Source organism: Leucopleurus acutus (assembly GCF_964270905.1).
Source record: "Leucopleurus acutus genome assembly, chromosome: 15".
NCBI lineage: Eukaryota > Metazoa > Chordata > Mammalia > Artiodactyla > Delphinidae > Leucopleurus > Leucopleurus acutus.
The window spans coordinates 28,355,579-28,377,513 of record NC_139157.1 but is presented as its reverse complement, the minus strand read 5'-3'; the positions used below and the strand labels follow the sequence as shown (position 1 = coordinate 28,377,513).

At 43.4% G+C, this 21,935-nt stretch overlaps 1 protein-coding gene across 1 annotated transcript; it reads right to left on the bottom strand.

Moving 5' to 3' along the window:
• Nucleotides 1-150: 150 nt before the first annotated feature.
• On the bottom strand, nt 151-21,509 carry ALDH8A1 (aldehyde dehydrogenase 8 family member A1). The gene is made up of 7 exons (XM_082855677.1): nt 21,323-21,509; nt 18,028-18,175; nt 15,919-16,074; nt 14,170-14,319; nt 9,161-9,417; nt 7,149-7,310; nt 151-1,340 (listed from the first exon to the last, which is right to left on the bottom strand). Exons 1-7 carry the CDS (start codon nt 21,470-21,472, stop codon nt 888-890), a joined length of 1,476 nt encoding a protein of 491 aa, XP_082711803.1. The 5' UTR covers nt 21,473-21,509; the 3' UTR covers nt 151-887.
• Between the last annotated feature and the right edge of the window lie 426 nt (nt 21,510-21,935).

The window sequence follows — 21,935 nt, the reverse complement described above, 5'->3', positions numbered from 1 at the left end:
AAACCTCAGATTTCTCCTCTGATTATTGGGGGATTCAGGAAACAAGTGCTAGATATACCACTGTTACTTAGTGAAAGGTCCATGCTCCTAAGAGGATGAGGCTAAGGATGAATAAAAGACAATTCATAAACAAGGTGTATGCCATACTGCTTACTAAAATTGCTTAACATTTATTGCTCCCTTTAGGATTAGTAAATTTTAAGTCTCCTGAGATACATACGCTAAGAATTGGAATTGATTAGTCTCCATAGTAGGAATGGATCAAACTCTCCTTGTTCTAAGTTTCCTCCAAAAGTAGTAGTTATTTTATTCTTCTTTGTCCTTATACAGATATATTTAGTGAGACCTACCGTATATGCCTGCTCTGACAAACCCCACGTAAAGTACATCATCAACGTTCACGGCCCCCTTGCATAATGAAGTACAGTCAACTACCAGTGAGCCATGCCCGTGTCTGATGGATGGGGAAACAACCTCTACAATCTCCCCAAAGGTAGAAATTATGGTGATTTCTCTTGGCTTTGTAGATTATTTTTTTTATTTTTACCGTATACTTGCAAATGAAAAAAATAAATCTGGTTATCTGTGAATTTCCAAGAATTTTATCAAAATGATGAAAAAATACTATGAAGACACACGTTAAGAGGAGCCTGATCGTTGTCTGGCTTCCTTTCTGTGCCTTCCTATTCTTCAACTCTTCACTGAAAAGAGATAGCGTCTCTTCACCAGAGGGTAAAAATACTAAGTACAGAGGATAAGCTAGAGATAACCTTCTGCTGAGTCAAGACGTGGCTGAAATTTATGCCAGGAATTCCGTTCACCACACTGGATGACTGATTCTCTCTGCAGCCAGGCGTCAACTGTAACAGCTTCTCCAATGGCCAAGGTCAGTGTTTAATGGTGATGGTTTTGATTTCAGTGAAGAATTCATAAGAGTCCTTGGCTCCTTCTCTACCCACACCAGAACTCTTCATCCCCCCAAAAGGCAGGTTCAGCTCTCTGATGAGCCAGCAGTTGGTCCAGACCAAGCCTGACTGTAACTTCTTGGCCACCCGGTGGACACGCCCCACGTTGCCTGACCACACCGTGGCGGCCAGTCCATATTTAACACTGTTGGCTCTTTGAATCACTTCCTCTTCACTATCAAAGGGGACGACACACGTCACCGGACCAAATATCTCTTCCTTCATGCAGCAGGACTCGTCCTTAATGTCTGTTATCACCGTGGGAAGCATGAAGTACCCTGCTTGATTCCTGCGGGGGAGGTTTAACCTATCCACTCCCTCACCGCACAGAATTTGGGCCCCTTCCATGCGAGCTTTCTTGATGTAACTTCTGACCTGGAGAGGTAAAAAATATACTAACAACTTATCGTTTGTCTTCACACAAAGCAGAGAAAATTCAATATTTTTGGAGCATCAAGATGTATGAGGTCATTCCCCCCCAAAATCTAAGGTTGATTATATTTTCACTCAGCTGCTAAGTAAGCCTGAGTGCAGAAGTGCTCTAAGTATTATCTGGGCATTCAGCCCTCATCGGTAAGAGGAGGAGAGTTTTTTATTTAATGTCTAAGTGCTAGGCATGCAGATAAATGCTTTTCTCACATTCTCAGGTAATTCTCTCAAAACTATTATAAACTACGTATTATTATCTCCTATTTGCTGATTATATAATTGAGCCTCAGAAAGGGCAGAGGGTTCAAATGGATAATAAACAGTAAAGCTAGAACTCACACTCAGGTATATTCAGTAGTTAAATACACAGACTAATATTTTCTCACTTTGGGGGAGACTATGTCCATTGCAGAAAATGGGAAGTTGAATGGTATATAAGACTTAATTAAAAGCCAGGGTGCCCTTCAATAGCTGAGCTTCCAGAACAAATCATTTCTAATGTCTCAACTCAGTACTGATTATATTCTGAAAATATATCTAGGTAATAGAGTAAAGCTCACAATAAGGGGAAATAAATTATGTAATAAGTTGACCCAGTGACTCGGAGATAATGACAGATTTTTTTTTTTAATATTGGTTACAGAAATGCCTCATTATAATAATGGCATATCTATTTATATTTGAAAATGTTGTTGAAGTCACAATGATACACTCTTCTACCCTTGAGGGGCGTTATAAGCATAGGAGAAGTAGAAAAGTAATCCCCAAAAGTAAAAGTCTAAAACAACAGTCAAATAGTACATCAAAGGCAGGGTAAAGTGTGGAATGATATTTTGGAATCCTACGGATTATCATGTATCTATCTGAGCATTCTGCCCCAATATTAGATTAGTACTCCATTGTAGAACTATATTCATTGTATAGCTATATGTTTGCCATGTAAAAATAAAAAGATAATGTCTCATTATTAATTTTGCTTCAGTTTATAGAACACTTAATAAGCCATGAAGTCAAAGATGTTTGAAAAATAGAGCATTTGGTAGAGCTTTATATTCTCCACTATTCCTCCTCCCCAACATGAACAATGATCTCAAAGCTTTCCAGAAAAGCTCTCATTGAGTTTGTGGGTAGAGTCCACAATACATCTGGACTTTTCCTTCCCCGACTCTCTTGCTCTTTTGAAGCAACCCGGTCACATTAATTAAAAGATGCCAGAGGCAGCATCCTGTGTGAACAAGGTGAGTGAGGTGAGTCTCCAGAGGCCCCTGCTGGATGTAGAGCCAAAACTTTTATCAGTGATTCAAACAGTGCAAGGAGCACTCTGGTTTGAGATGATTGTGTCTAAACAAAACTACATGATTCTCTCTTTGAAGCTCTTGGGATAATAAAATACCAAGAGAAGTGTCAGTTTTCAAATTGTGAACTTATCAAATTATTTAACATATAAGTTACACACTAAACTGAATTTCTTTTCTAGAGAAAGTATCACTGAATGACACAATGATATCTATACTTGCAGCTCAGAAAAACAACTTTGTAACTGTTAATGTGCTATAAAATGCAATGAAATATTCTTATAAAACCTTTTCTTGAGAGGAGAGAGCAGAGAGTAGTTAGCACTTAATATTGAGTAGTTTTGGCCATAAAATCAAAGCATAGAGGTTAGAAGAGTGGGCTTGGGAGCACAGCAGCGCTCAAATCCCAGTTCCTCCACTTATCAGCTGAGGGATTTTAAATGCTCTACACCTGGACTTCCTTGGTGGCGCAGTGGTTAAGAATCCATCTGCCAGTGCAGGGGACACGGCTTCGAGTCCTGGTCCGGGAAGATCCCACATGCCGCAGAGCAACTAAGCCTGTGCACCACAACTACTGAGCCTGCGCTCTAGAGCCCACGAGCCACAACTACTGAGCCTGCAAGCTACAACTACTGAAGCCCGCACGCCTAGAGCCCACGCTGCACAACAAAGAGAAGCCACCGCAATGAGAAGCCCACGCACCACAATGAAGCCACAATGTGGCTCCCAGTCACCACAACTAGAGATAAGCCCACACGCAGCAATGAAGACCCAATGCAGCCAAAAATAAATTAAAAAAAAAAAAAAGAAAAGCTCTACGCCTCAGTTTCCTCACTGGAAAAATGGGATTGACTGTGTCACCTATTCATAGGGCTCTTGAGAGGACTAAATAAAATAATATACATAAAATACCTAGTGTGATACCTGACACACAGTAAGTTTTTGAAAGTCAGCTGCTGTCGTTTGCGTTGATGTTCCTGGTGATGGTGATGATGATGATGATATAATGCACGATCTGACACTCACGAGCTAAGAGATTTCAGGGATGCTCCCCACTGTGTACATCGGGGTGCAGGGTTAACTGACAGAGGAGGACAGGAAACCGCAAGAGTGGACCTTAGTTAGACCTGAAGTCTGGCCTTATGGGGGGATATACCCGTGAACTTCCTCTGTGCTCCCCCCCCACCCCCCCCACCTCACTGTCAACACTCAAGGATTCTCTCTCTCTGGCTATCTGCATCTTTGGAAGTCTGGCCTAGAGCCAGATTCTCCAGACAGTCAAGCAGGGAAGGATTCTGGAGAGTCAAAAGGAAAACAAAAATGAAAACAAAAAGCAACGCTGTGAAATAGGCAAGGGAGATTTTTCTGCATTCCCTGAGGATAGAATCACCTGCCATTTCCTGTGAGTCCACGCCACCGTCCTGGGAGCCTACGAAGTCACACTTGCACTTAGGAGCCCTTGGCCATTACAAAACAACTGTCACAGCCTCTAGCTGGATTCTTCTGTCGCTGCATCACCATCTGTTGTGACAATCCCACAGGATGGACACAAAGATTCCGTGGCTAATTTGATTTATTTGTTTATTCATTCATTCATTTATTTTTGGCCGTGCACGGCACGCAGGATCTTAGTTTCTGACCAGGCGACCAGGGATCAAACCCGCGCCCCCTGCGGTGGAAGCAGAGTTTTAACCACTGGACCGCCAGGGAAGTCAATTAATTTGATTTGGAGAAGACAGAGACCTACTGCAGAAGAGGAGGGGTGGAATGCAAGGATGGCAGCCGGCCATTCCTTGGCTCGCAGACCCCAAAGCTTCCTGGCGAAAGGAGAGGAAAGACGACTCTCAGTGGAGTGTGCCTTGATCCCAGATCAAGGTTTGGCACACTGAACTGAAAAGAGTCACAGCCTGAAAAAGACACGCATACACTTCCCAAGCTGCTTCCACTGGCTCCCTCTCAAAGGGCAGAGACACCTAGGGCTTCCTCACAAGACCTGAGCTGAGAGCCCCCCATCAGGGGCCCACCTGGTGAGAGACCCAGAGGGTAAAGCTGTGACTCCTTGCATCCAGGCACGTGTTCTGGGCAGAGTAGTAGGGATGGAAGGTGTCCAGGGACCCTCTGAGCCACAGCAGGAAGGTTCTGAGACTTTATACTGGGGAGGGGTGGGGATTCTGAGCACAGCTGAGAGGAGGGATCCACCTACAGGACCACAAAACAAGGGGAACCCAGAGCTACCCGAAGTTTTATGTGTGGTGGGATAATGGAAATACCATCTTTATTGTTCTTCCTTAAAAAATAAAAATAAATGGCTTATGATAAACACTATTTTTAAGTTTTTAACTATGAAAAACTATTTTTAACACTGTGCAAAATCTTCCCCCTTAGAAGCAATAGAACCGTGGAGCTGAGATGAGCTACCATCTTTCCGAGCTGGACTTCTTAAAAGGGCAGCGCGTGAGCTCAGCACAACCAGGCTTTAAGTCACATCCTCTTGGCTGTCTTGTTATCATGGGGCATCATCTAAGGGGCACCCATGGGACCTTGATTATCATTCTCCACTGAAAGGAACCAGGGCTCAGTAGACAGAGGTCCTGTTGCCCGTGTGGGGCAGAACAACTCACACGGCCTGAGGCTGCTTGCTGTCAGAGAGCAGAAATGCTTCGGGGAGGGCCTGCGGTGGAGCTCAGGAGGGCATTGGGGGGGCGGGCTAAAGCGAGGGCCCCTTTGGGCCAGCAGGGATACACTGAGCATCACAAATATTGTATTAAAGCCCACAGGCGTTACAATACATTGAAACCTGGTGAGCCTGTATTTGACCCAAGTTCACTATGTGGGGAGAAAGGGACAAACACTCAGAGTACAACAGAGAAAAGCCCTAACTACCAATAGGAGTCAGTGAACGGCATCAGTTTCTCTCACACACAAAAGACAGGGGGCTACAAATCTTTCAACTGCTACAGGAAAGTCAAATACTTTGATTTGTTTCACTGATACACCTCCCCTCATTGGGGAACTTAAATAGTTATTATAACAGTGCCTACGACGGAAGAACAGTTTTTCTGCTGAGTTAATAAAGAGAACTTTGAGTCTCAGGTGAATGGTGAATTGCAAAGGGGACCTTAGATGACACCATGGCCTGAGTCTACTGGAAGATGCTTCTGGGAAGTTAATTCTGTGCCACAGAAAGCATTCGGGAACATGCAGGAGGTTATTTTTCACCACTTATTTGCATGTGTGGGCAGGTAGCGTGTATCCCTTTGCCTAGAACAGCCAGATAAGGGAGGACAAGGGAGCCTCTTGTATCTGGTGATGCCTCACTCCACAAGGGTGGGAACATCCACAACTGTGGGTCCACCACAGGCACTCTGGGGACAGCTGCCCATGTGCCTGCAATCTTGTAGGTGAATTTGACTGGAGGAAAACACAGTCATGCTGGCCGGTCTCACTTTAAATAAATGACCACATATTTATTTAATGTGATCATAAATGATCACAGCTCCAGGTGAGCCCTTGGAGCTGCCCCAGCAACAATACAGTCACTTGGAAGCCCATTCTCTCTCTTGATCTCCTGCAAGACTATCTCACACCTTTTCCTCCTTCTTGAAACCTTCAACATCATCTCCCCTCCTCACCCTGCTTCCCATTTTACTGAGAAAACAAGTAAGAAGAGACCAGCAAGACTGAGACTACACCTTCCCACCTACGGGCATCTGTGCTCCACACTATAGTGAAGGTAAAAGTTAAAATGTAGTAAGTCTACCAAATCTGTGCAGTGTCAGAGAGTTCTTCAAACTTAAGTGAAGGCTCTGTCCCTCACTGGTTAACTGATAGGGGTGTATTACCATTAGCCTTGGTTGGCCTGAGTTACTACAGCTGGAAATGAGTTCTTTTTAGCTCTGAAATTCTATGACTTATTTTGGGAGTCCCACCAGGTAATGAATTAAAATGACCTTGAAGACCCAAATTCCATAAGCCACCCAGAGAACATCAATGGCTTCTCCCACGGAGGCTCCCACAAGTCACCCCACCAACTAAGGACCGCATCATTTGGATTGGATTCGCACTTCTAGACTCCCGTTTGCTGTAAGCCAGAGGCAGACCCTTACTGCCTGGGGACTGACTGGGAACATTTACCTGCCACTCTCAGCTCACATCATTCTCATCACCTGACCTTTATTCTCTGCAACTTGCCTTCCTCACTCTACTGGTGGCATCTCTTTACTGACTTCTCAAGTTCATTTATGCCATGTAGATGCTGCTTTAACCTGGACTACATTTCTGTATTCATCTCTAACATTTTCAGACTCTGTATCCAGAGACAATTTCCCACACATCATAATTATCAAAAAATAGGGTAGTAATTAACAGTATTTCAAAGCACAGATAGTGTTATGCCTCGCGTTGAGCTCCTCTCAAAATAAGAACTCTTTCTGTAACTTACACACAGGGATTTACTTACTTTCTCCAAATGAGCTTTACTGATCAGAGCTCCCATGTCGGCTGATGGGTCAGAGGGAATGCCAACTTTCCACATTCTGGTAGCTTCTACAAACCTCTTTAAAAATTCACTATAGATGCTCTTCTGGACAAAGATCCTGCTGGTGCAGAGGCAAATTTCACCCTGCCAAGAATGACACATGAGGACAGTGACAAAACAGGAGGGCCCACTCCTTCTTGGATAGATCACCCTGCACTTCTGAGTGCCTGTCACGTATCAGGCACTGGTCTGGACAATGGGAGACAGTGGTAAACAAGATGAAGTTTCACCATGTGGAATGCACTGTCTTATAGGGAAGACAGGCAACAGCACAAGTAAAGCGCAATGAACAATATAACTTCAGGTTGTGACCAAAACAATACAAGAAAACTAAGCAGAGAATGAGAATAGAAAATAATGGGGGGGGGGCAGCTTTTACTCCCTTTTATTAAAGGGAGCCCTGGAAGGCACTGGTGAACAGGGGATATTTGAACTGACCCTTGATTGACGTGAAGGAGCTGGATGGATGAAGATCTGAAGGAAGAGAATTCTCAGCTGTAAATGTAAAGGACCTGCCACAGGAATGAGCTTGGAGTGTGGAAGGAAAGGCAGGAAGGTGAGTGGGGCTGAGGGTGGGGATGGAGGCAGAGACAGGGGTCAGAGGGATGTAGAAGACAAAGGCAGGGGGCGAGGAGCGAGGCAACATCACACAGGGTCTTACAGGCTCATAGACTCACAGAGAGCTTGCATTTTATCTGCAGTATCATGAAAGGACCATGGAAGGCTTTAAGCAGCAAGATGATGGGATTGGATTTACATTTTAAAATGATCATTCTGGCAGCTGTGTGGAGAATATAATTGGAGAGAAGGAGAGTGGGAACAGAGGAGTGTTAAGAGAGCTTTTCAGACATTCGGATAAGTGGAGGTAGCTTGGACAAGGCAGGATCAATGGAGATGAGAAAAGTGATAGGAGTCCACTGAGGTTAACAAATTCTTAAAGGGGCATGGGACCCCAAAAGCATAAGGAAACTGGCATAGATGCTCTGGAGAAATGATAGGATTCAGGATAGATTTTAAAGATAGAACTAACAGGACCTGTTGGTGGGTTAGTGAGGTATAAGGAAAAGAGAAAGTAAGAACAAGGATGAGTCCCAGATTTGGGGCCTGAGTCTCAGAGTGGATGGTAGTCTCTTCCCTGGAGAGGCAAACACAAGGCGGGGAGAGCAGAGGTACCGCAGGGAAAGGAGAGGGAGGGGAATCAAGAGTTCTGCTCTGCACAGGTTAAGTTTCAGATGCTACTGGACATCCAAATAGAGGTACTGAGTGTTCCAGGGAGAGGTGCTAACAGATTTCTGAGTGAAAAATCATCCTTATCATCATTTGAACATAACATGTAATAGTTTACAAACCACATTCTGGACTTGTCAGTATTGTGGATGTATGATTGTACATATATGCATAAATAAATATTTTCATCACATTGATATTTCATCTTCACAACAACCCAGCCAACAATCAGGAGAAACAAAGTTGCCCAAGGCTCCTCCATGATGTTAAGTTAAGAAACTTGCTTGAGACTTGTTCAGGTATTTATTTCTAAGTGTGTGAATGCATTTGGGATGCTTTGGGGAGGGATAATAAGGTTTCCAGGAGCTAGGACACCTGGACAGCAAGAAAAGACTGGGAAAACTATAAATAAAGGAATGGGGAAGCTTGGAGAAGCAAAAAAGAAGTCATCACCCGATAAAAGCCGTGTAACTCAAGAAGAGGAGTTCGCTGCACAGGAGACGCCACAAGGCTTCTGAGTGACATTATGATTGAACAGATAGTCAATGGAGTAACACAATGTAACCATTCTCCTTTCACTGAAATAGTCCTGGATTGACTTACTCACCCCAGTTTTGCACTGTGATGCAACAGATCCAGCTTGACAGGGCTACTGAGTTAAAAACAAGCAAATAAACAAAGGGGAAGAAAAAACCCAGAGGACATACCTGGTTGGCAAAGCTGGACCTGACTGTGGTCGGAACACACTCCTCCAGGTTGGCATCTTCAAAGATGATGGCAGGGTTCTTGCCCCCCAGCTCCAGCGAGAGCTTCTTGCAGTGGGGAGCACTCAGCTGTGTGATCCGCTCGGCCGTGGGCTGGCTCCCAGTGAAGGAGATGAGGGGCACCTCTGGGTGGGACACCAGCGCCTCGCCTACCCTGGGGCCCGTTCCAAACACAATATTTACAACACCTGGTGGAACACCTGGGTGGGAAGCAGTATCGGTTTCAGTGATTCTTCTCAGTATGTCGAGGACTGCAGGTTACATGGAGATTCTCCTTCAAAGTTTAACGGTGTGAATGGGGTTGGGAGGGAATGTTAACGGCTGTCTCTGGTTCAATAGTAAAACAAAGACTACAGCATCACCTCTGCCTATACTATGCCCCGGGCGGGATTTCTCCGGGGGCTTTGTCCTAGAAAAATGCAGGGTTGAACATTCTATATAATTCATTCCATAGTATTGACTGGGCCTCAGGGGCTGAAGATACAAATACATCCTCAGGCAGGTCGGGCCCCAGGAGGGAGGAGAGCCCTGCTCCAAGCTGGCATCCACGACTCACAGTTCAGTGGGCAAATGTGAAGTAGAGGGAGCATTCATGCACTAAAGAAACCAGGGAAGGGCTGGGCTTCCCTGGTGGCGCAGTGGTTGAGAGTCCGCCTGCCGATGCAGGGGATACAGGTTCGTGCCCTGGCCCGCGAAGATCCCACATGCCACGGAGCGGCTGGGCCCGTGAGCCATAGCCACTGAGCCTGCGCGTCCGGAGCCTGTTGCTCCGCAACGGGAGAGGCCACGGCAGTGAGAGGCCCGCGTACCGCCAAAAAAAAAAAAAAAAAAGGAAGCCAGAGAAGAGACTGACTACCTCGGCCCAGGGGAGTGAGGGACGGCTCCCCCAGGAAGGTGAGTCTTGAGTTGAAGGTCCAGCTCCCCATGATATGGACGCACCATCACCCTCTAAGACTGACTGACCAAGAACACCCCCAAGTAGGTGCCCCAATCTTTTCTATCAGGAAACTCTACTGCTCTATATCTGCATGTATTCATTTATGTGTTTTATGGATTTTCCTGTTCATTACATATCGACCACTAGAAGGTACTCCAGCTAAGGGCAGACATGGGGTCTGTGTTTTGCCTTTCGTTGTATCCACTGTGCCATGGCCTACTTTGCCATATAGAATGAATACCCATTAAAAAAATTTTTTTTAACACATCACATTTAAAATAAATTAATGATAGCCATTATCAAAAAATCTGGAAACAATAAATGCTAGAAAGAGTGTGGTGAAAAGGGAACCCTCCTGCACTGTTGGTGGGAATGTAAATTGATACAGCCACTATGGAGAACAGTATGGAGGTTCCTTAAAAAACTAAAACTGGAACTACCATGTGACCCAGCAATCCTACTACTGGGCATATACCCTGAGAAAACCATAATTCAAAAAGAGTCATGTATCACAATGTTCATTGCAGCACTATTTACAATAGCCAGGACATGGAAGCAACCCAAGTGTCCATCAACAGATGAAGGGATAAAGAAGATGTGGCACATATATACAATGGAATATTAATCAGCCATAAAAAGAAACGAAACTCAGTTATTTGTAGTGAGGTGGATGGACCTAGAGTCTGCCATACAGAGTGAAGTAAGTCAGAAAGAGAAAAACAAATACTGTATGCTAACGCATATATATGGAATCTAAAAAAAAAAAAGGTACTGATGAACATAGTTGCAGGGCAGGAATAAAAATGTAGACATAGAGAATGGACTTGAGGACACAGGGTGGGAGGGGAAAGCTGGGGCGAAGTGAGAGTAGCATCGACATACATACACTACCAAATGTAAAACAGATAGCTAGTGGGAAGCAGCAGCATAGCACAGATAGATCATCTCAGTGCTTTGCGATGACCTAGAGGGGTAGGATAGGGAGGGTGGGAGGGAGGCTCAAGAGGGAGGGCGTATGGGGACATACGTATGCATATGGCTGATTCACTTTTGTGTACAACAGAAGCTAATGCAGTATTGTGAAGCAATTATACTCCAATAAAGATCTATTAATAAATAAATAAATAAAATAAATGAAAAATAAGATATAATGCTACATATGTATGCTATTAAAATAATTTTAATGAGAATAAAAAATTAAAAGAGTACCAGTAAACGTTCACATTTATTGGGTACTTCCTGTGGGTTGGTCATTGTTGTAAGTGGGCTACACCCTATAGATCTGCCAACAGCTCTGTGAGGTTCGTCGTATTAATACATTGATTGATTACGTTTCTTTGAGCTCCGATGTTAATAAGTTAAGAGCTATCTACTGGCCACTACTTCTCAGAACCATTTTGCCATTTGATCCAGACACTAATGAAATTTTTCTAGATAAATCTGCCTTCTACCCTTAAAAGATTCTGGTTATAAGAGAAAGAAGGCAGTTTAATTGGCAAATAACAATTCAGTAAAACTCAGAGTAGGAGGCTAAGAGACAGGAAAGGGAAGGAAGTCCCTCCAGAGCTAGGATGTGCCTGGGTCACGACAAGGAAAATTTTAAGCTTAAACAGAGCAGAACCAAAATTAATAGGAAGGGCCAGAAATCTGCCGTCAGTGGACACTTCAGGAATGAGAGCAAACGTTTGGTGCCCACAAGGGAAAAAACCGAATATTCTAGGGCTCCCAAAGAGGTATTCATGGTGTATCTATATAAATATTCGATGATTTTATTTCAAAGAAAGTTCATTTACCAAGTCTGTTTGAATGCCCCGGACTAGAGGAGCTAGCTGTTGACATATCCAGAATGCCTTAGCACGTTGTTTTAGCTTTCTTTTCTTACACTATTGCAAGTTTCTCTTAGAGTGCTCTAAAGCAGAATTAAGTGATGTCATTCACACCCCCTCCCAATCCCAGTGGAGAAACTGAGGGCTCATGTCAGGTGCAATTGGACCATCATACTCTCAGTGTTTGTTGGAGGAGGAAAGTTTGGCAAAGCCAGCCCAGGGAGGGAGGGAGGATGGGAGGGAGGGACAGACTGTCTCGGTACAATAGGTTTATTCATTCACAAGAATAAGAGCAATGCTGGGTAAATAAATGGAAACATAAAACTCTCAGGCAGACCAGGTTCTGGGTTATATGAAAGAGGAGGGTGATTAGAAAAGAGAAATCAGGGGCTTCCCTGGTGGCGTACTGGCTGAGAATCTGCCTGCAAATGCAGGGGACACGGGTTTGAGCCCTGGTCTGGGAGGATCCCACATGCCACGGAGCAACTAGGCCCGTGAGCCACAACTACTGAGCCTGAGCGTCTGGAGCCTGTGCTCCGCAACAAGAGAGGCCGCGATAGTGAGAGGCCCGCGCACCGCGATGAAGAGTGGCCCCCGCTTGCCACAACTAGAGAAAGCCCTTGCACGAAAACGAAGACCCAACACAGCCAAAAATAAATTAATTAATTAATGTCAGATGTAGGCTTGTGACATCCTCTGTCACATAGGGGAGGACGTAAGTCAGGCACCAGCAGATAAACAAAGCTTTAAAAAAAAAAGAAAAGAGAAATCATCATAGATCAAGACGTAGCTGATCTTAGGAGTGAGTGGTCTCTGGAACACGGCTCTGTGGTACCCTCCCCAGCTCCCTGTGTATCCAACACAGAATCAAAGCAGAGCGGAGGCCCCACTTCTATCAAAGCAGAGCGGAGGCCCCACACCAGGGAACCGGCAGTCAAGAGGCAGGGAAGAAACACCTTGGACCTTTGCAGATACTAGAGATTCCATTTTGCAAAGAAAGGGATAGAATGCCGTCTCTTTTGTAAGGGAGGGATGGCACGTTCTGGGACAGGAGGGAGGTAGGGATGTTCATATCATGCACCTTCCAGAGGCCTGGGGCAGCCATCGACATCATCCCAAAGACCTAGGCTGGGTGGCCTCATTCTTCCATAGGATACAAGGGAAATGGGCAGCTATACTAGGGTCATGAGGCCCAGTGCTCTTCCCTCAATGGGCACAATTTAACCTGTCATCTAAACCCTGGAGTAGGAACTGGCTCAACTTTCCTGGAAGCCAATGTGTATGTTTTTGCTTTGAGAGAAAAGGCATACAGGAGAGAGATGGGCTCTTACCAACCACTCCTTATATGGATCTAAGTGAGCCCAGCAACACCTTCTTTGTGGGCTTGAAGTAAACGAGCACAGCAGAGACTGACAGAGCCTGTTCCCCACCACCTGCCCATCATTCCCACCCAGGCTGGGCAGAGACATGAGCTGAGGGCCTAACAGTGAGGGGCTTCCTGTGGGTTACAAGCTAGAGCCTCCTGCCTGCAACCTTCCAACTCCGGTGCAGTGTCGGCTGAACACTCCAGGCGAAACCAGGAACACACCTTCCACGTTTTAAACCATCGGCAAAAGGGGGACAAGGAACCATAGTATATCAGCATCTCAGCAGTGGTTCCAAATGCAGGGAGAACTGAGCGGTGTATATTCAATTCTCTTGAAAATGGGCTGTTTCTCTTAGGCATTCTATAGCTGTGCAAACCAGAGAAGTACCTAGCAATATTCTTCTTTGCATCAAAATCCACTGTTGTTTCAAACGTACTATTTAAACTGACTATTGGAGACACAGTCTGGGGCAGGCTGGTGTCTGAGTTTATCAAGCTCTTTAAGCCGTTTGCTATACTGCTATCCTATGCTCAGGGGACTGCCCGTGGAGCCCGTGCAGGGAGGAGCTATCCTGCAGTAGCATGTTCTGGGGATGAAGAAAGGAAGCAGTGGGCACAAGCCCTGTGGATGAAGGGGATTTCTCAGAAGAGGATCAGGGAAACGAAAAATCAGAGATGTCCCTGGGATCTGTTTCGGTGCTGAGCAGATTTCTATCCAAAATAACTTTTCAAATGTCAGTGACCCTACGGTGGCCGAGGCCTACAAAACATACATCTCCAAAGCCAACCGCGTGCCCCCCCTTAAACCCCATCTCCCAATTACCTGCTTTCTCCAGGAGTTTGCACATCATCCACGCGGTCACAGAAGTCAGCTCGCTGGGCTTGGCTATCACAGTGTTGCCAGCAGCGATCGCTGGAGCCAGCTTCCAGGTCAGCAAGTAGAGGGGCAGATTCCAGGGACTGATCAGACCCGCTAACAGAGGATAACAGAAGCATTGCCAGCAATGACATGCCCCTCAAAGCAGATGGGCCAGACAGGCTTTATGAATGCAAACTCCTTCATGCTACACCAAACTTCAGCTTACTCTTCCAAAATCCCAAACTTTTGTAGCCAACTTCAGGGAACTAATTCTAAACTGTATTACAAGCAGCTGTACCTTTTAAGACTATAATCAGGACAGTCTACTCTTTTCTTGATGACTTACAATTATATTTATGAACAACAGCAATATAAGTTCTGGGGCTAAAAGACTGTCACCTGTCCCTAAACATTCTCAGAATGTGATCAGTTTTGAGATTTGTAGACTGATCTCTGTACTGTTTAAACTTCTCCCTCCTCATTAATCAAACAGGGCAGCTACTATTTCTTCTAAATTTCGCCATCCCTGTTTCTAATCTCTTGTGGATTGAGACATAAAATTTCTAGCTGTTCAGAATTGTTTGTAAAATAAGAGCAATAGGTTCTGAGACTGTGAAATCCATTTTCGCTAACCCAGAGTATTTTTTAATTAAAAAAAAAAATCTTTCTAGGTTCTCACCTGTATCCTGACCAGATAGGTTTGCTGGGTAAGTAACAGAACCAACATCTACGGTGGGTCTCCATGTAACATTCTGAAACCACCTAGGCTTCTGACCATGAAACATGTAAAAATAAAACCTACATTACGAATCAGTAAATGGATCCACCTTATTTTATACTCTGCCCTCAAGCCTGAGCTATGAAAGTGAACATAGTTTACATTATTAAATTTCCCACTGAAAAATCTGCTCTTTAGGGGATAACAATATTTTTGCAGCATAATGTACTAGCATACTTCTTAGGAGGAGGTTTGAGCTTTCATAACACCTTGAAAATACCATTTCCGAAGGGCTCAGGTAAAATGTTCCATTTTCTTCCCCTTTAACTTATCTTCTTTTATTCTATCATAAAATATAACTAGTAAAGTATGGACGGTAGTTGGTTTTTTCTCAGAGGAAACAGTGACATCTAGTGGAAACTTTTAGTTATTGCAGATATTTATATGTCCTCTAAAGGGCAAGAAGCAGAGAAATGAAAGAGGGAAGTAGATAATCCAGTCAAGGCTTATTTACCATGTACCTGGCGCTGTTCTAAGTGCTCTACACTTACTAACTTACATAATTCACACAAAGATATATAAAGATAAAATTAAACGATCCTCCCAGTTTCCAGATCAGGATACTGAAGCACACAAAATTTAAATCACTTACCCCACACATAACCTAAAATCTATGATCTTAATCACAATGCTCTCTGGAAATAACTTGGTTTTTTTTAATTACAAGGGACAAAAAGTCCTGGATTGTGAATTTACAATCAGTATCATTCTTTTTTTCTGTGATTCCTCCAGAACAAGTTTCCAGGAATAACTAGGGAATTTGACACAAAGAAAATAAACTAGAATTGGATTTTTAAGGCCAATTAAATTTCAGATAAAGTAGAAGAAATTTCTACTTTCCTTTTTTTTAAGTCTGTTCCTTTAGATCAATTCTACAGGGCTGACTGAGCATCTCTACGTACAGCTGTGGTCCAGGCTTTCACTGCAGCACCTACCGATGCCCACGGGGGTCCGAACCGTGTAGTGGAGACAGCCCAGGTGGTCCATCTGTGTGCACTCGGACGTGTGGTGCAGGATGGAGGAAGCGAAGAACCGGAAGTTCTGTACAGACCGGGGAATGTCCATGGTTCTCGCCAGGGTTAGGGTTTTCCCTGTAAGAAGTCAACAGCAGAAGGCGCTGTCAGTGTTCTTCACCTCAGACTGGGAGGAAGCAATACCACACACGTATCCTGCTCACACTGAAGTAGCCTCCGTTTCTTCCAGCCTGGGATGGGCATTCATTGGTTACAGAGAGCGTCGTTGATCATAGTTTGATAAAACTGTGAAACAATTAGATGTGAGGTTGTAAGATGAAGTAGAGGGGGTTAGAGTTGAGTCAAATAATCTTTGTTTTGTGGACTGAACAATTCATAGCTATCATCAGGAATTCGCCAGATGCTATCACTTCACCCACACCAGCTCTTTCAATTCAAAATCACCAAGCTTTGGACGTGCTACAGAGGGGTTGGAATAATGGGTGTTAAGACAGCTGTATTTGCACATCACCAAAAAAGCACGTGATGATATTAACTGTCCCCTCAACACACAGTGGAGTCACTAAGATGGACACATGGCAGAACCACTGGTGGGAAGCTGGCACAGGATGCTGTGTGGCCCTTGCTCACCCATCATGTGCCCCATGCACATCCTAGATATATGCTTCCCTGGATTGTTCCTCAGTTATCTTTAGTGATACAGGGAGACTCTGCAGTGTCAGGAAGCATTTTTTTCTTAAGGGTTTGGAGTCAGGCTGCTTCTTAACTTTAGGCTGCTTTACAGCATGCATGTAAATTAAAAAGATCTTGGCCTTTCCTAACAGATATCATTACAAAGATTTACAGACATTTACTCCATTACCCTGACTTCTGGGAAGCAGTTAAAAAAATTGGGAAATTGTGTTGGGAGTGGAACAGTGACGGACATATCAGAAATCTTTCTAAAAAACTGTGTGACTGCTCTTCAAGTTATCTTTGCCTTTAGCAAACAAACTTATGTTTACCAAAGGGGAAAGGAGGGGGAGAGATAAATTAGGAGGTTGGGATTAACATATACACACTACTATATATAAAATAGATAACCAACAAAGACTTACTGTAGAGCACAGGAATTATACTCAATATCCTGTAATAACCTATAAGGAGTAAGAATCTGAAAAAGAACATATATATGTATATATACATACATATATACATATATAAGACAATTTGAAGAGCTGTCACATGTATATGTATATATATAGATATAGATATATATCTGAATCACTGTGCTGTACACCTGAAACTAACACATTGTAAATCAACTATACTTCAATTAAAAAATAAATATCATGCCACAACTACTGAAGCCCGTGCACCTAGAGCCTGTGCTCTGCAACAAGAGAAGCCACGGCAATGAGAAGCCCTCACGCCACAACGAAGAGTAGCCCCTGCTTGCCGCAACTAGAGAAAGCCTGCTCGCAGCAAGGAAGACTCAATGCAGCCAAAATTAATTAATTAATTAATTAAAAATAAAAAATAATAAATGAATCACGTAGTGAAAAGAAAAGAAACAAATTTGCTTTGAAACTCTCTACTTAGAACTAGTGGAGGGCTACACCCTCAGCCCTCGTTCTTCCTCTCTCCCCATATCCATGCCCTTTGCCATACATCTTTGCAGTTCCTTCCACCAAATATACAGTGTATTTATTTCCGTTCCTCCTGAACTGGCGTTGGGCCTTGACTTGCTTTGGCCATCAGAATGAAGCAGAAGTGGGCTAGTTGCAAGCCTCGGCCTTCAGAGGCCTTGGCTGGTTTGGCTTTCCATCCTCTACCACTGCCGTGAGAAGCACATGGGTGGGCTAGCTGATAGGTCCAAGTGGGTGGGGGTAACATGAAGAAAGTGTCCTGAGTTCCATCCACACGGTTAAGAGGCACGAGATCAACTGACAACCTGGAAAGAGCGTGTGAACCGCCAGGAAGATAGTGCGTGCACTTCCCATAAAGAAGGGACAGCGGCGCTAAACCCCGGCTCCGCCAGAGAGAGCAAGCGTGGGAAAGAGGGAAGAGGCTGGCACAGATGCCTCTCACCTTGGTCCCTGGATTCAGCCTGGGCCAGCTCCTCCAGGGACTGTTCCAGCAAATCCGCCAGCCGCTGCAGCACCTGCGAGCGCTCCTGGGGGCTCCGGGAGGACCAGCCCGGAAAAGCTGCTCTGGCGGCCTCCACCGCGGCTTCGATCTCGGAGGGGCAAACGGCAGAGGGTCGCCTTAGACTGTTGCTCCCGAGGGTTGGATGAATCCAGAATCCACAGGTCCGTACATGGCTAACGTTTTTTCTGCCTAATTGCAAGTATTCGACACTCCCAATACTGAGTCGCCCACAAAGTGGTGTTTACCTGACCAGCAAAGTCGGGGCACCACAAAAAAAGAAAAATGCTCCATTTTGACCAAGGTATCCAGAATGTGGCGATAATAGAATCTATTTGAGTAGCAGGTATACGTTTTCAATAATTTCAAAATATAGAAAATTTCTGAATATCATATGAGAGGAAACTTAATTAAGATGTATGGAATCTCTAAACTCTTAATGCAGTTTTGACATACTTGATAAGGTCTAAAAGTTTCTTTGAAATCACATCCCAGACTGTCATTTTCACTTGGAATGACTAATCATATTAGTTATTTATTGACTAATTTTTATATATAACAGAATGTGCTAAATGCTTTACACAAATTATTTCATTAAATCCCTTTTAAAATTCTGTAACATGAGTATTGCTAAGCCTGTTTTACAGATAAGGAAACTGAAACACAGAGAGCTCAAGTAATTTGCCAGAGGTCACACAGCTAATAAGTGGCAGAATCAGGATGCAAACCCAGATCTCTGTGGCTCCCAAGACCACAGCTGGCCTGCTATGGCATAACCACAGTCCCAGTCCCCTGCCTGGCTCCGCCCAATGGAAAGGTCCTCTGTTGGAGAAGAGGGCATCTGTGGTTGAACAGATAGCTTGGGGACCTGGTTTTAGAGCTAAATCCAAAAGGAAACAATGTATAGGAAGGTATCAGCAAAGCCAGTTCATGGAGGCAGAATGAATTATCAGGGTTTCTGCTGTCTTTCTCCTCTCTTAGGCAAACGTCTAAGCAATGCCTTTTCCAGAGATGGCAAATCCAGAGCCTGTGTCTCTCCCTTCTCCTCTCTCACATGCATGACATTTATAATCACTCACAGCTTTCTTCCACCACTGGACCCAGGCTCAGTCTCAGAATCTTTTTCCACAAGCTTCCGCATCCTTCTTGTATTACATGATCAGACAATTCAGCTGCCCTATCACCCCAAATCGGATCTACATGCCTTCTCATTTTCTTTATGTGAACAAAGTCAGCTTCAGCTGAGCTAAAATAGGTATAAAAGGATTCTTGTCTTAATTACAAATGTCTGGAAAGTTGGTGGTTGATGCCCTGCTGCCAGCCAACAAGAGGACGGTTCCTACCTACAGCAGTCAACGTCAAATCTAATCTTCCTACAGTTGTTGATGCAAAACTCTGATCTTTTAGAAAAGCAGAAAACTCAAGTCCAGTCATATTTTCTAAGTTGTCCTATGTCACATGTCCTACATCCACTTAATGTAGAATACATATAATGTACTACATACAATAATATTAGCAAAAGATAATACTTATAAAGCATTTACTATATGCCAGATGCAAAGGGCTCTACATATGTCCGTCTGTTTAATCTTCAGAACAACACTCTGAAGTAGGTATTATTATTATCCCCATTTTATAGATGAGGAGACTGATGTTCAGCTGTAGGTCAAGAACATAGGTATTAAGCGGTGCAGCTGATCTCCGAAGCCAGGCAGTCGGACCCCAATGCTACAGTGCAAATGCTACTGCAAGTGTGTGTGTGACCACTAATCTAAGCATGCTGTGATCTGTAAAATAAGGATGATGATAGAGTCTTATTTATAGGTTATGACTCAGATTTGGGACAATTTGTGTTCAATGGCTTAATGAATGCACAGCACAAAGCAAACGCTGAATGAATGGGAGTCCTGTTGACAGACTGGCAGCACTTTCTGTGAGTGACTTTTGGGGAAATAGGGCATGTGGCTTGCATGGTAACCATATTTTTCAAGCCAGAAAAACCTGGGGTTTATGGTATCAGATGGAATGTTTGCAAGCTGGATTGCTGGAAAATCCAAAATATCTATTCCTCTGCGAGCAGGTGTATCCATCCCTCATTCTCTCTTCTGCAAGGGCTGAGCCATTAGCTGCAGAAAATATTTCACCTGAATTTGGCATACTTGTCAATTTTAACTTTACTTTGGAAAGGACTCTGAGACAATGAGGGCTGGAAAAGCTGGATTTTCCACGTCTATCCCAGGTCATTTGAAGCAAACAAAATTGCAGGTTACAGCTTAACCAACAGATTAGCCAATATTTGCAAACTTTAATCCGAAAGTCTAAAGGTTTCTTTTTAATGCAAGAAGACAGATTTAGAATATTATTAACAGTGGAGAAAGAATAGCTTAGTTCTTTTTTTAAAAAACCTTGCATATAATACTCATTTACATATGAAGGCTACAATTATCTTTTAAATAATCTAGTTCTTTGTGCCTTAAAAAATAAATTAAAATCCATTTAACTTGAGCATAAATCCATTTAGATGAGTATACATTCATCAGCCACATTTATCACTCCAAATATATTTATACTCTCAGTGCAATAACTAATCAAATATATCGCAAATATTTTACAAAACTCCTCAATATTAATTCTACATCACTGAAAAAAAGTTTTAATGTGTGCACCATTAAGTACTTTGAGTAAGAAAAAAGAGTGTTAAATTTAATTTCAAAAATATGCAGGAATTTGATTCTGCATTTCATCATTCAAATGATTGGTTTTACTTTACTAGATATTTTGAAGACATGAAGAATTATTACAGGATAATATAAAATAAATCCCTGGGTTTTAAGATTTTGCTAATTTTTGTGAAGTAATGCATTTTGTGGAAATCCATGAATATAATGGCAAATTTAGGCAACACTTGGTTGAGAAAAAGGATCACTTAGTAATACTGATCATTCTTACAAATAATGCTTTTTACTAGGCACCCATCAAGGAATGTCTGTGAGTTGTGGCTTTGTGTTAGGCTACCTGGATTATTATTTGTTTCTGCATATGGTAACCTGAGATTGGTGCCGTGTATCATATATACCCAATTACAAAATAAACCTTCCTAGAACTAAAAACCTTCCTTCTGCTAATGTTTAACAATCCTACACCTTTTCTCAATCTCCTTTGCTCCTAGAAAATTAAGTTACCATAAATCACCAACAGACAAAGTAGATTTCAGTCTTCTCTGAGTGAATATACTCACCTCTTCCTTTCCACTGTTTGGCACTCGGCAGTACACTTCCCCTGTAGAGGGATCGTAGGAATCTAGGTATGAGCTACAAGGTAAAAATTTCCCATCTATGAAATTTTCCAGCATCAAAAGGGCCCTTGTTCCAGCCATAGGAAAGGACATGCCTGCCCTTCCCCTTTGCGTTGCTCAGGAAGGTTATCCCCCCGCTCTCCCCACTCCTGACTTAAGTCTCCTCCTCACTTCCAGCCCCAGTGACCCCATCTGCCAATCAGTGAAAGTGGGAGGTGACATGACATTCTCCGAGAGTATTTCAGTCTCTAAACTCCGAATGAAGAGAGTTCCCAAATATTTCACAGCTGTCCAGTACGTTGTGAGAAATGGATAATAATATGTTAAAGTAACATCCGCTTATGTGTTCATGGCCCTTTAAAATGGTCAAAAGGCATCTGTGTGTATCATTTTATTGGATTCACACTATATTCACTGCTCGAACATTGATTAAGTGCCAGGCCGTGAGGCAGGTCTTTACATGAATTTACTCATTTATTCCACACAACAATCCTATAGAACATAAAGGTCATTACTTCCCGTCTTTTGTCCTCGGAGAGGTGAATTTGTCCAAAAT